At 41.5% G+C, this 15029-nt stretch overlaps 1 protein-coding gene across 1 annotated transcript in view; it reads left to right on the top strand.

Moving 5' to 3' along the window:
- SART1 (spliceosome associated factor 1, recruiter of U4/U6.U5 tri-snRNP) overlaps positions 1–15029 on the top strand; it is a 78989-nt gene that overhangs the window by 31080 nt on the left and 32880 nt on the right. Inside the window, exons 4-13 of the mRNA XM_089658035.1 lie at positions 2267–2322; positions 2428–2554; positions 2762–2867; positions 2951–3025; positions 8976–9072; positions 9177–9322; positions 9438–9644; positions 9745–9863; positions 11025–11146; positions 14282–14397. Of these exons, the coding sequence (XP_089514161.1) occupies positions 2267–2322; positions 2428–2554; positions 2762–2867; positions 2951–3025; positions 8976–9072; positions 9177–9322; positions 9438–9644; positions 9745–9863; positions 11025–11146; positions 14282–14397 (1171 nt within the window). The remainder of the gene's footprint in view (positions 1–2266; positions 2323–2427; positions 2555–2761; positions 2868–2950; positions 3026–8975; positions 9073–9176; positions 9323–9437; positions 9645–9744; positions 9864–11024; positions 11147–14281; positions 14398–15029) is intronic.

Genomic DNA, 15029 nt, shown 5'->3' with positions numbered 1-15029 from the left:
GTCTCCACTCATCTCTATGCCCTTGCAGGAGCGATATCACTTCCGATTTTTTTTGTTTTCGTTTTTTCGTTTTTTTTAAAGCACTAGATCAATGCTTTTTCTTTTTTTTTTAACTAATGCTTTACATTGTAGAGGTGAGATGTGTGGTCCTATTGACCCCATAGCTCTTGATAAAGAGTACCTGTCACTAATTATTTCTATCACAGGGGATGCATGCATTCCTTGTGATGGGAATAAAAGTGATTAGAATTGTTTTTTAAAGCAACAGTGTAAGAAATAAATAAATAAAAAGTTTAAAGTCCCCCCATGCTTGCACGTAGTGGTGAACGCATACATAGGCCACACCCACATATGCAAACTGTGTTTAAACCACACATGTGAGGTATCACCACGAACGTCAGAGCAACAATTCTAGCACTAGACCTCCTCTGTAACTTTACACTGGTAACCTGTAGACATTTTTAAAGAGTCACTCATGGAGATTTTTAAGTACCATAGTACCATCTATTTACTCGCTGTAACATCATCTTTCATATTTTACAAAAAAATTGGGGTGTATATTGTGTTTTTGTTTTGTTTGTTTTTTCCAAAAATAGATATTTTTAAAAACCGTCCATTTCGGTTTCGGCCAAGTGCATCTTGAATTTTTGGTTTTGGCACCAGAATTTTCATTTCGGTGCACCACTAGTGTGACTGTAAGTTAGTGACCTTAGATTGTATGCCCCTTGAGGGTGAGGGACTGATGTAAATGTACAAAATATATGTAAAACGCTGTGTAAATTGACAGCTCTATATAAGTACCTGAAATAAAATAACTAAATCTGTTGGGCGTTTTGTTCAGCCCATCTTTGGCCAGCTTATAGTGATTTGTAAACCCTCACCTTGTAAAACAAATTCAGTTTAAAATAGAAATTAAAAAAGTCAAAGTGTTTTGTGTATACATATAAAAAAAATATTTATAATGTTTTTATAAGTGATTAAATACCCTCCGTTCTCAGCTGCATATTAGCTAGGGAACGAGATACAGCAGTACACTGATCTACCCAGTGAAAGGCTGTGCAATGGGGTGTGTTAGGACAAGTCTCATAATTGGAGGAGAGCACACTGAGTTCCCAGCACAGCTAGAGAACTGACCATGGTGTATTCTTAGTGTGATCAATTTTTAATTGGAAATCAGAGGGACTGGCAGCAACACTAGGGATTTCACATTAAAAGAAGCAATACAAAGAGAACGGGATACTTTCTCATACAGGTACATGGTACAGCAGGCACATATCAGGAATATGAAATGTTGGGCTTACATATTTTTCAACTCCTAAGATTGGAAATGAAGGGGGGGAAGGGGAAGTCTAGAACTAGGAGCCAGTAGGCACTGCATATGTGATAACAGTACACTTACTGACAGAAGAAAACAGAGGGATTATCTGTGTGCAGCTACACCTTAAGCCAGCCATAGATGTACGATTTTTCTTTCCTGCAACCACAGCGCTATAGAAGTACCATAAATAAATATTCCATAATATTTAAAAAAAACTTGGCGGTGGGGGGGCACAGGGAGCCATCCCTTTTGGGAGAACACAGTGATTATTGCTAGTGCTTATTGCTGCTGGCAATAATCGCATGAATATCTGACATGCTGGTTGTACCCAAGTTGATTGCTCAATCAACCTGGGTGCAATCAGTCTGCCCACACATGGTTCACATCTCGACCAGTCCCTGATGAACCGGCCAAGATTCGAACCGTCTATGGCTGGCTTTACTTATCTAGTTAGGGTGGTGGTGTTTTCTTGATCATGTTTTACTGCTGCTGCTGCAGTAAAGGTTGAGTACCTGACTGTACTGTCTGGATCACGAATGCTTTGATAGATAAAATAATTCATATATTATCAACCTTGCAATTAGTACATTGCCTGGATCCAACTTTAAAGTGGTTTTGAAGCATGGACATTTTTTTTTACCTTAAAACATTCTCTGCATTAAGGCAAAAAAAGTCCCAGTGTTTGTATCACCCCCTCACTCCCCTTTTATACTTACCAGAGTCCTATCTCGATCCATCAGCAGCTCTCTCCTCTCTCTCTGCTCACAGAGGCAGCAGTGGGGTCCTGCTGCTGCCAATCTAATCCTGGGAGCAGGTTACAGAGCTGAGCTGCGCTATGCATGTTAAAAGACATGCAAGATTGAGCCCCCTATTTGAATAAATTACATTTACAAATGCTTTATGGACACCATATAGCAAGTTTTAGCTTCTTTGTTTTCTTTCCTCTAGTAAACTTCGTGCTAAACTTGGTTTAAAACCCCTGGAAATCAATACTGCCAAAACGGGTAGGTTTTTTGTTTGCATTAACATCTACATTAATTTAAAATGTTTGGAATTATATTTGACAGTGTTCTTCCATTTTATTTTTTTTTTTTATTTTCTTTTAATAGAAAGTGGCACTAAGGAAGACCCAGTTGCAGCAGCTGTTATTAACCCACTAGCTCTAAAACAACAACAGGAACTCAGAGAGAAATTAGCAGCTGCTAAAGAAAAGAGGATGCTGAACCAGAAATTGGGGTAAGCACTTGCTCATTTTGGACATGGTGGGGGATTTTGAGGGATTCTATAATTATTGTGAAACTTTCTTTCAACTAAATTGCTGCCACACAGGAGACAAAGGTGTTGAAGAAAGCAAAAGTTCCTTGTACTGAGTTTTATAATGACCTGAAGGACACTGTCTACTCTTTCCTCACTCCTACATGCTTCTCTCACTTCCATCTACAGTAAAATAAAATCCTTGGGGGAGGATGAACTATGGTTAGATGATACAGCTGCTTGGATTGAGAGAAGCCGAAAGCTTCAAGCAGAAAAAGAAAAGGCAGAGAAGAGGGTGCGTATCTCTTCAAAAGAGAGCAAACACATGACTTTTGGATTTAGGAGAGCAGTGTTAAATGCATCCCATTGTTTTAACAGGAAAAACTCTTAGCAGAAATGGATGAAGAGTTTGGTGTCTCTAATCTTGTGGAGAAGGAATTCGGGCAAACAAAGGTTAGTCTTTTGACCTAATCTTAAAGGTAAATTAGGCTGGCCTTACTCTTTTGTGTAGTTTTGTAGCAGTGTTCTGATTGGTTTCTTTCAGGAGAATACTGAATGAATGTCAGGTCAATCAGAGACTACTTTCTCGCCAGTGCAAACAGAAGGAAACTTTGGTCAGAGGGAATCTCACCTTATATTACAATCCCTAAACAAAACATAAATGTAACCCCAAAAGAAGAAAGGGGGGCGGGAGGAGTGAACAGGTATTTTAGTGTGCAAATAAACCAAACCTCAAATATCAATTAAAACAGTTTTGACTTTATTGCAAATCTGTTAGGTGGTGGGAGCACACATATGTGCTGCCCAGCAAACACAAATGCTCCTGCACTTGGGGATGGACTGGATGCAGGCTACAACCACATTAAGAATGTCCTGGAACATGCACACCTTGCTGCCCTCAATAGAACGGGGAAATCCAAATATACTGAATGAGGAAAGAACAAAAAGAGGGCGCACAGGCCTCTAGTGCATTACCATAAAAAATGTTTAATAAATAAAGTAGGTGTTGTACTCTCAAACGACAATAAAGTCAAAGCACGTCATAAAAGAACAGCTTAGTCAACACCTCGCTGAGTAATAGTCCGCAGTATGGAGGTTAGACATCCAATAGGCTGACGCGTTTTGAGGACTTGCCTGAGGAAGAGGCAAGTCCTCGAGACGCGTCAGCCTATTGGATGTCTACACACCCTATTGCGGACTGTTACTCAGCGCGGTGTTGACTAAGCTGTTCTTTTGTGATGTGCCTTGACTTCATTGTCATATGTGCTGCCCAGCCTGAGGCTCAAGAGGGCACCAGACAGTCTGTAGGCGAGGCCCGCTGTCTTATGCACATGTCACAGGTGCAGCCTTGCCTACCTGTGCTACTTCCAGGAGGTTGCACCGCCCCATGCAGACATCATTCTGAGTTAGACACACCCCTGTCATCAGCTCTGTCAGGGAGCTCAGGCCTCCATGTGGCAGAACACTAGGAGTCAACCCCCTCCTCTATTGATCTGGTGCTGTGAGTGTCACACCTTTATGTGCACAACAGGCATGGCTTACCTATTACTAGGGGAACAGGGGACTAAGCTCCCACTTTACTGTTGGAGACTGTCTTCCACAAAATTTCTAGAACAGACCAGTTCTGACTCAAGCTCAGTATCCATTTTATTTTCCTCTGCACACTGCCTGGAGCTCCTTCCTCAGTTACTTTTTTGTGTTCAAAATGAATTTTTGACTGCTTTTGAAACTGTGCTGGTACAACTAGGAGAAGCATCCATTAAGATTTATGGCAGGATGACATTAAACAGGTGGTCTCCATCACTGTAGGAGCTACCTTTGTTGTGAGTTTTCCCTTCCACCCATTTCTAGGATTGGAAGAGGAAAGGTCTGAGGAAGTGGACTCATCTGAGGAAGACATCCTCTGAGCACACCCTGGCCTCAAATGATTCCCAAATCTGAAGCTGTCAATACCAGAATTCTTGGGGTCTAAGCTGACAGGGTTGTGGGTCCTTGGAAAGCACCCAAGCCAGTGAATTTATTTTTGTTGTATTATCATACGGTAAAGGATCTGATTAAGAACTGGGGCCTATTCACATGATATGCTTGTGCCCCTAATTGGTTTGCACAACAAAACAAAAAAAAAAAGTGGGTGGTCCTAGCTTTTAGACCTTGTGCTGTTTTATTTGAATAAGACCCTTATAGTGCCGGTGGACAGTGTAGCAGTGTTTAGGGACCCTGCAAATTTGAGTCCCTTTTTTAAGGCATCCTTTTCCTTGGCAAGTGCTACCAAGCAACCTACCACTGCATCAATGGGTTTTTTTCAGGCTTTGATGGTTTGGGCAAAGGGCAAGGCTAAGGAACCTGGAGATCTAAAAGAGAGAAAATGTATCCCCCTTCCATTTTCTTGGTGGACATCAAGGATGCCTACCTCCACATTCCAATTTTTCTGCCTCAACTCTAGGTGCGTATTATAGGAGTGGAGTGAAGGAACAGTATTTTCAATTTGAAACCCTGCCCTGTGGCCTAGCCACAGCACTACATGTATTCAAAAAGGTGTTTCCCCCAATGTTGTCTCTCTCTTGTAACACTGGGGTATCTGCAAGATCTGCTCCTGTGGTAACAATTGGCGGAAGGCCTCAAGGTCAGGCAGTACTGTACACTCCGTTTCATTCAGAACGGTTGACACTCAACATCTCGACAGCATGGGGCAAGACTTTGTCCCTCATTTATACCATGTGTCTGAGCACCAAAACCTAGTTAGCCTTGGACTGGTGGCTATACAGACCAGCACTGCAACTGGGAAACTCCTTTCTCTCTGTGGTGTGAAAAGTGCTGATAACAGATGTCCTGTCCACTTTGGGGGGGAGTCCTGGGTTCCCTGTCGATTCAGGGAACTTGGTTGTCGGAGGAAGCCTGGATGCCAATCGAAACTCTGGAGCTCTGGGTGATTCAGCCGACCCTTCAAGATGAACGGCTTACTGCTCCAGTAACTGCCAGTCGGGGTCCATGCTGACAACGACCATGGTGTACATCAGTCATCAGGGTGGTATCCGTCAGATCGCTCTCTGAAAAGCAGAGCCAATTCCGATTTGGGCAGAACTGCACGTGCGGCCCTGTCCACTGTACACATTTCTGGTGTGGAAAACTGGTAAGCAGACTTCCTAAGCCTCCCACAGCTTACTCCTGAAGAGTAGTCTCTCCAGTTGGTGGGGTTTAGTCTCTTCGTCTTCAGAATGTAGAATTTCTTGCGTCCAGACATGACTGCAAACTGGAGAGGTAAGTAAGACTATTTAGCGCTGCACTTTTTTGTTATATATTGTTTGAGGGATTGTATCCCTGTATCAGCTGCTTTTTATTATTTAATCTGAGCACAAAGATTTATTTGAATTTAGGTGAGTATTCAAGTCCAGGGATCCTCTGGCCTTCCAGGTGGGTGCTGTTGTCACTCCGTGGAATCAGTCCAGTTCAGCCTGATTTATGTTTTTCCCCCTCTCAAGCTTTTATTATACCTGCTTCAGAGGATAGAGATTCTCACTGCACCAAACTGGCCCACGAGAGCATGGTACTCAGACCCCTAGCAGACTCTTTGATCCCTACTCATCCGGAGTTTTGTTCTCAGGGTTCCGTGTTCCATCCTGCTTCACGGTTGCTAGCATTGAGGGCTTGGCTATTGAAGCTCAAGTGGTAAGGGACAGGGATCTTCAGATCAGGTGATGATTTCCACCTTACTAAAGGCTTCCTCCCGTAGCTTTTACCACTGCACGTGAAAAGCTTACATGGTACAAAGAGAGGCAGCTTCACCCCAGGAATTTCTCTGTGGGACAGCTTTTGTGAGAATAGCATAAGCCCCTAGCCCTAAGGACTATTAAGGGCCAGGTTTCTGCCTTGGTGGTACTTTTCAGGGACAGTTAGCTTCCCATTTCATAGTCAAATCCTTTGTGGAACCTTATGTTGTTAGTCCTTCAGAGGCCACTGTTTGAACCTTTTTCTAAACATTCCACACCCTTTTTTGACACAAGATTGCCGTTCTTGTGGCTATCACTTTGATTATGAGGGTATTTGTGTTTGCGGCTTTGTCCCATAAAGAACCTTTTCTTTTACTTCACAAGGACAAGGTTATTTTGAGACCTCAGAGCACTATCCTGCCTAAGGTGGTCTTGGCATTTTATTTTAATCGTGACATATTGTTGCCTTTCTTCTGTCTTGTTTCTAAACATACTTGGGAGATTGTTTTCCATTGCCTAAATGTTGGTTCGGTCTTTGCCAGAGTTTTTCACTGCCATGGTCTCTACTTGTCTATCCAACGCTCTGCTCGTATTGCCTGAGGGATCCCCGAAGAGATGGGCTGCCTCTCTTCCCACAGTTGCTTGGTAAATGAACTCTCCTGTGTCCTTTTGATGTACAATTAAGTTGACAGGATTTTGACTGATCTATAAAACCACTTTCTTGGAGTACATCATAGGACACAGGGCCCTTCCTTTTTTTATTTCACTTTGATATTGCTTGTTGGTAATACGGAGAGTGAAAAGGGTTTTGCAGGGCTGAGTCTAGCTTTGGTATTTGCCGCTGCCCATTGATTGGAAGGTGAAGCATAACCCAATGGTGTGAGAACGAACACGCTTGTTTACTATGATGCACTCCAAGAAAGGGATTTTATAGGAAAGACAAAAATCCAGTTTTTGCTAGCAATGTTTCTTCAATATCTTACATTTTTCTTCAGTCATCTTTCTTTGCCACATCAGTGCTCATGCGCTGATCTGTACAATTGCAGCTATGCTATCTAGAGCAATGACCTCGCTTTGAAGTGCTGTACTTGGACCCAGCTGGGCTGAATGTTGTGGGTTTAGCCTTGAGGTGACCTTCTGGCAGTGGGTTGTATGTTAGGGGCTTCATGACCCCAATCTGATATCCAGTTGGCTTCAGAGTGCTTTCCAGGTCCAAAGCTGTTGGCATTGATTCAGCTCTTACCCTGTCTCCAAAGACTCGCTCTGAATAGGCTGATAGGGTTGAGCAGCAGGAGCTGCCTCCGTTGTTTGGACTGTTTACCATTGGTTTTACTGTGAAAGGGGTTAACTCTGAGGGACTGAGCACTGGCATAATCCAATGAGTGTAGTGTGCATGCACTGTGCACTCTTTCTGCTGCTCATTCTCGAACTACCTTTCTGCTGCTTCTGCTTTGCAAAGAGCCATGTAGAACATCGGTACAGTCCTATTTCTTGTCTACTGGCAGTTTGGTTATCTCCAGCCTTCTGCCCCTCACTGATTACCAGGTATCTGGGTTTGTGTGAGTACCTGAGACCTTGCTCCATACTCAGACCTTGATTGCATCACTACCATGTGGTCATGATATGTCTGTCTGTAGACATAGTTTACGCCAGCCCAAAAACCCCTTCCAGGATGTATATTATGTCCTGTCTGAAGGTACTAATTAGCTGCAGGCATCATCCTGGTTTAAACCTACTTTAAACTCAAATAATGTATATGTATGTGATTAATAGATCCTTTCCTGATAAAGTTTGTTGCTTCAGAGGTAATGACCTACTGGACACATCTAGGCTTGTCTCTCGATTGGTCTGTGTCTGTTCAAATGCACTGAGCACTGGGATACAGACATTATCTCCTAGGAGTGCCTGACCTGCTTGGCCTTTAAGGGGTGACTCTTCACCTACTTCTGAAATAGGCCTTTGTTACTCCTTGGGGGCATTTGAGTAGTTTGCATATGCATGCCTGAAGGGTAGAGCATGTCCTTTCAGATTTACAGACCCACATCCATCATCACCAGATGTCTCTTCCTTACTCTAACTCTGTGTCACTGCACAGATTAGCAGACCTGCTTCTGCTTCCTTGGGTCTCCTAGACTGAAGGATTCCTGTTCTAATTTCTGTGGCAGGTTTGCCTCACTGACTGCATCCCAGCCTACCCACTGTTCTCTTCCACAGAGCATTCGTTTGTCTCCCATGGGAACTCCAGTGTTTTCATGGCACTGGTGTACTTTTGCCACCAAGGAGTAACAGGAGTTCTTGTGACCAGGGAAGTAGTTTAGAACCTATATGGCAGTACAGAATCACGTTCTTGTGGCCAGGTCATTGTAGCTTATGCTAGCTGTGTTCCCTCTTCTGTTAAGTTTATGGTCACTTCAGTGAACAGCAGAACTGCACCCCTGACTGCTGATTAAAAAAAATAGTTGTAATCAGTGACTGACAAGCCATTGATCACTAATATTCATTAAAAAATGTGTTCTTCTAGTATGCTGATAAATCTTCTCATATTAATTTGTTTCCTTTTGCATACCTATTGTGTTCATATTAGTCAGGAGCTTTTTTAGCAGTCCTGTATCAGATCCTGCCCTTCTTTGTCTACCAACTTTATATTTAAGCCAAACATGAAGGCAGCAAGCAATCTGTTTGTTTTCTGTTTACAGAACTATTCATCTACAGATTTGCAGGGACTGACTGTTGAGCATAATATGGATTCCTTTATGGAGGGACAGACTGTAGTTTTAACACTCAAGGACAAAGGTAGGGAGCCTCCCCAATGTTCACATACTTGAGTATTGGGTGAACGGTAAGCTAAACTGTGATCCCAGGTACATTTTTATATAGTTTATTTTTCCCCCCTTCAGGTGTTCTTGATGAAGATGATTCTGATGTCTTAGTTAATGTGAACATGGTAGACCGAGAGAAAGCAGATAAAAATGTTGAGCTAAAGAAAAAAAGACCTGATTACAAACCTTATGAAGAAGTAGAGAGTGTGGATGACATGGTTGTGGTAAGTCTGAAGTTTAACTGGCCTTTTTCTATGAAGCATTTGATCGAAGATTTATTTCCCTATTGCTAATGCTATTTGATGGAAAATGCCTGAATTTATTTTTTTTTATTTTTAGTTCCGTCACAAATCTGTCCTTTCCAAATATGATGAAGAGATAGAAGGAGAAAAGAAGAAATCCTTCCGACTGGAGACTGGAGGAACAGTGGATGGTTCATGGGAAAAAGAACTGCAGTCAATTCGGGAAACGTTGCACAATCAAGCGCAATCTCTAGAACTGCCAGGGTTGAAGATTGCATCTGAGTACTATACACCGGAAGAGATGGTAAGATTGTAGAATTCGAAGTGTTTCAAAGAGTTTTTCTTTATCCTAATTTTATGAAACAAAATGGAAAAAATAGCATTTCCCTATACTACTTTAAAAGGTCTCCTTCAAGAAAACAAAGAGGCGAGTGAAAAAGATACGCAAGAAGGAGACAGCCATTCGAGCTGAAGACTTCTTACTCATGAAGCTAGATACTCGAGAGAGTGATTTTGGATCTAGGTAAGCACAAAGAACTTTAACATTTACCCTTTTGTAGTAGTATCTTGAAGACTGTTTTTTCGTTTTTTAATTCCGCCTTTTCAAGTCCTCTTCCAGCACAGGACATGAGAGAGAGAGAGTAGTTCCGCTTACCTAAAACAGGAAACGCATTATACAAAATCAGTAAAATTCCTAATCACCCCAGTATTTGTGGTTCCTCAAGCCCAACCGGAATCTCAAAATAGTTTTATTTGCCCTCAGGCCTTTATGCTAATTGCAGGGGCTTCCCAGTATATCATCCACCATATTTTCAGGGACAGTGGACCTGCAGGAGTTGCAAATCGTGGCTTTTCTTGACTTGGGTTAACTTTTGTTAGTATCATAGAAACCCTCCCTCCCCATAACCTTCCTTGCCTGAGGAGAAACAACTATCCCTGCAGGCGCTGAGGCTTTAGCACAGCGCTCCTTTACTCACATTTGGTCAGGCTTAAAGTCCTCCCCTGTGTTGCTCCAGGATATGTGTGTGGTAGTGGCCAACCCTTTTTGGCCAGCTGAACCTGATGATTGTTGTGGATGGACTGTGACTGCTGGCATCCCCTCGTCCTTTGAGTGGTATAATTTTCATAGCTGAAGCAGGTTCATGCTCTTCCTTCCTGTGTGTCATCAAGGTTGGATTATAGAAGTCTGGTGTCCTTGACTACTTTCAGGTAGGTGATGTACATCCTCTGAGCTTTTGATCAGCTAAACTGGTAATTCATGATGTCTGCAGTTTTTGGGGGGGATTCAGTACTTCTGCTTATGAGCTTTAAAAGCTTTATACTCCACACTCTCAGGCCAGTTAAATTCTCTAATGCAACCTCTCAAAAGAGAACCAGTCTAAATGGTGCTAGACAGGGCTGTGCACTGTTTACTTTGATGTTTCGCCATGAGCAGTGACACTTGCTGCATCATTTAAAAATAACCCAGATTTAAACTGTGCCAGGTTGATTATCTATAATGAAAAAAGTCTGATAATCTCATCATTCAATTGAAATCCCTAGACTGGCTGTGGATTACAACGAACATTAAGTGGACTGCAAAGCACCCTGTTTAACATATCTGCCCTAACTGTACCAATACCAAAACTTTGACTGGAGAACTTTAAATCGGTAGCTCTCTATTCTGGTAAATTCCTTTCTTTAGGTCTCGGGGACGTGGTCGAAGGCGAGTTGAGGATTCAGATGAAGAGGAAAATCTGGATCTTAAAGAGGCCGTGCCACAATCTGATGACCTTCGAGTGGAGAGTATGGACATCAGTGACCATGGTAAGATAATATGGTTACAGGTGTTATACAGTTTAATAACTGGTACAGTTTGGAGATTAGTAACACTGTACTTAGATGTTTAACCGCTAACTCCACCTTTCAGATAATTTTTCAGGTTTACACCCATATTTATAGTATAGCATGAAACATGGCTATCATGCACATTTCCCTCTTCCCCTCACTTACAGGATTGCTGGGTTCTTGTGTATGCTGGTTTCTGTTCCAGTTTGAACTCAGTCATGTCATTCAGCCCCGATAAGTGAATCGCACTTGTGATTCACTGATCACTGTTGCATTGCTTTGCAAGCTTAAAGTGATTCTAAAGGTTGTAATTTAAAAAGCAAATAACAAGCACGCTGTCACGAGTTACCTCAATCCACACTCCCTTAGCCTGGGGATTCTGGGGTGTCTCCTCTGAGAGAGCCATTGCCAGCAATCTAGAATGCAGTGACACTGTAGTCATAGGGTCTACTTCTGAAACCTCTTCAGTTCCATTTAGTGAGGCCTCTACTCCAACCACTCTAGAATATTTGTGTCCAAATTAACACCATTCCTCATGACCACAGAGGTTCCAAGTGCGTCCCAGCGCTAATACTTGCAGAGTTTCTCTGAGGCCTTGACAAACTGTGCCACCAGTCCCTGTGACTATTTATGATTCAGATTCTGAGTTCCAGCAGTCTATCTCAGTATAGCCTGTCCTTGAGGCTCCCTAGTCTCTTGCTGTTATCTCATAATTACTATGGATCTTTTTACACTTTACAGATTGCAGAATGTACTACCCTACAATTTCTTGTGTGTTGGAATGGTTTTCCCTTTCTTAGAAGGAATTCTTTAAATAGTGGGTTTGTATCCACTGTAAGTCTGCCAGTGACACCCCTTTCAAACAGGAACACTACTTTTAAATGGGCTCAGTTCACATAGCATAAACACATGCAGGCATCTTTTTTTGAGCCGCACTGGGACTGGATTGCATGGTCTTTTTGTGCCATGTGATCCTGTGTAGGCAAGTTTACTGCATTTGCAACTGGTGGTTGTGGTGCTGTTAACTTTGAATTGACCCCTATGCAAATCACAAAGCACAGTACATTTGCAATGCAGTCCCGGAAACCCACAGGAATTGTGACGTTGTCCGCACTGTATATGTGTGAACCTAGGCTCAGTTGGACTGGTTTTGAACATCCTGACAGGATCAGAATTCCTGTGACAATCGGTGGGCAAGAAAAAAAAAACAGGTTTTTTTTTTTTTTTTTTTTTTTGTACTTTCAATAACATTATTTTCTTGAAGTTCATTGTGGACATATCGCTCTGTGTTTTGTGTTCATTTTCTTGGTACTGCTTGCTATAAGCTGGACATGCTTTCTTGGTAGAGCAGGTGTTATCCTGGGCTGGCCTACAAATTATTCACTTTAAGACAGCCCACCTGCCCAAATGTACTGCAGACGGGTGGCTGATTGTAGGCAAAGCCACGTATGGGTATGTCCTTGCCTACTTCCGGGTTTCAGGCGCGTAACTCCTCTATGATTGTACACAGCAGGTGTCTGTCAGCAAGTCCCAACCAATGATTCATAGCCCGTACCTGCTGATCGGCTGTGTGCGATCACAGCCCAGAGCTCTGTGTTAGTAAACATCACAGAGCTCTGTGCAGAGGGAGCGATCTCTAAGTTTCAGGGGTGAGAAACTTAGAAATCCTTTAGTGAAAGCAGCACACTTTACACACATTATTAATAGTTAGGCACACTTTAATCCCTTGATCACCCTAGATGTTAACCCCTTCACAGCCAGTGCAATTAGTACAGTGACACTGTATAGTATTATCACTGGGGATGTCAGTTAGTGTCACATTGCCCACTGCACTCCTCCAGTCCCATTATAAGTCACTGATCGCCCCCATTAGTAATGCACAAAACAAATTACAGTATATATACCATAGTTTGTAGGTGCTAAAACTTTCACCCAAACCAATCCGTGTACATTTATTGGGATTTTTTTGTTATCAAAGATATGTAGAATATGTTTTGGCTAAAATTTTATGAAAAAAATAGATTTTTTTTTTAAACATTTTTATTGGATTCGTTTTATAACGGAAAGTAAAACATATATATATTTTTTTGGTCTTTTCTCATTTATATCACAAAAAATAAAGTCAGTGGTGATCAAATAACACCAAAAGAAAGCTTTATGTGTGTGAAAAAAGATTATATAAATTTTGTTTGGCTACAGCATTGAATGACCTCGCAATTGCCAGTTAAAGTAGCGCAGTGCGGCATAGCAAAAAAAATGGCCTTGTCATGAAGGGGTGAAGGAAGTAAATTCTTCCGGAGCTGATGTGGTTATTGTGGGTTTTGTTTTTTGTCAGTCCAGTTCTCCTGTAGACACATAATGCACATAATAAATATAAACTTGCGCCACAGAAAAATATAAACTTTTCAATTTTAAATGCTGCAGTTCTAAAAATCAATCAAATAAAATTATAAACAATCCACAGCGCAAATAAATTATATATAAAATTTAAAGTACTATAAATAAAAGTCCAAAAAAAATAAAATCCACACAAAATTTTTTTTTTTCAAAAATATATGAAGTGTGCTTTATAAACATGTGAGTGCATATAAGGCAGCCTTTTTTTTTTTTTTTTTTTTGAATTAAAGATTTTTTTAGAGTATTGCACTGTTGTTTTTTTGTTTTGTTTTCCATTGTCATCCGATCGTGGGAGTCGTTTCTGGAGGAGATTGAGTACAGAGTTATCTAGGAGGACATGCCCAGTCACTTTAAGCTTGTTTGACTCTTTTGCCATATCAGCAAAGAGTCCATTCCATCTGGTGAGTGGGGATAGAGCATTAATCATGGATGTTGTGAGCACATTTGTTTGAAGAATTTTGGAGCACGGTTTCTTTTGGGATTGAGCAAAATTCATATATTTTTGAAAAAAAAAAATTTGTGTGGATTTTATATTTTTTTAGACTTTTATAGTACTTTAATTTTATATATAATTTATTTGCGCTGTGGAGTATTTATAATTTTACATAATGCACATATCTCTCAGTGGGCTTCAAGAAAATAATTTAACAGCAAGTAGAAAAAACAAAATCCTGTCCTCCCCCTAAACTAACGGTTTGAACCATGTTTCTTTTCCAGAAACTGCTCCAGGATCACCATTTGCTTTGGAAGAAGATGAATTGGAGACTGAGTTAGAAAAACAGCTGGACAAAAGTAGACGCCTGAAGCAGCAACAGAGAGAGGGTACTGAGAAGGTATGCACATAGTATTTGCTATTTGTCGGCTTTGTGGAGAGCATTGGATGTTATGGTTCATGTGACTGTAACTGAATGCCATGCAGTGAAGGAAATAAGTATTTGATCCCCTGCTGATTTTGAATGTTTGCCCGTTCACGAGGAAATGATCAGTCTAAAAATCGAATGGTAGGTGTATTGTAACACTGAGAGACAGAATAGCAACAGAAAATTCAAAAGAAATGCATGTCTAACAAATTATGCACTGAGGGAAATAAGTATTTGATCCCCTATCATTCAGCAGGATTTCTGGCTACCAGGTGTCTTTCATACAGGTAACAAGCTGAAATTAGACTCAGTCTCTTAAAGGGAGTGCTGCTAATCTCATTTTGTTACCTGTATAAAAGACACCTGTCCACAGGAGCAATCAAACAATCAGATTCCAAACTCTACACCATGGCAAAGACCAAAGAGCAGTCCAAGGATGTCAGGGACAAGATTGTAGACCTACACAAGGCTGGACTGGGCTACAAAACTATCGCCAAGCAGCTTGGTGAGAAGGTGACAACAGTTGGTGCAATCATTCGCAAATGGAAGAAACACAAAACAACTGTCAGTCTCCCTAGGTCTGGTGCACCATTCAAGATCTCACC

Source organism: Staurois parvus, unplaced genomic scaffold (assembly GCF_062004578.1).
Source record: "Staurois parvus isolate SC_StPar_1 unplaced genomic scaffold, SC_StPar_1.0 ptg001051l, whole genome shotgun sequence".
NCBI lineage: Eukaryota > Metazoa > Chordata > Amphibia > Anura > Ranidae > Staurois > Staurois parvus.
This window is presented reverse-complemented; position numbering and strand designations above follow the sequence as displayed.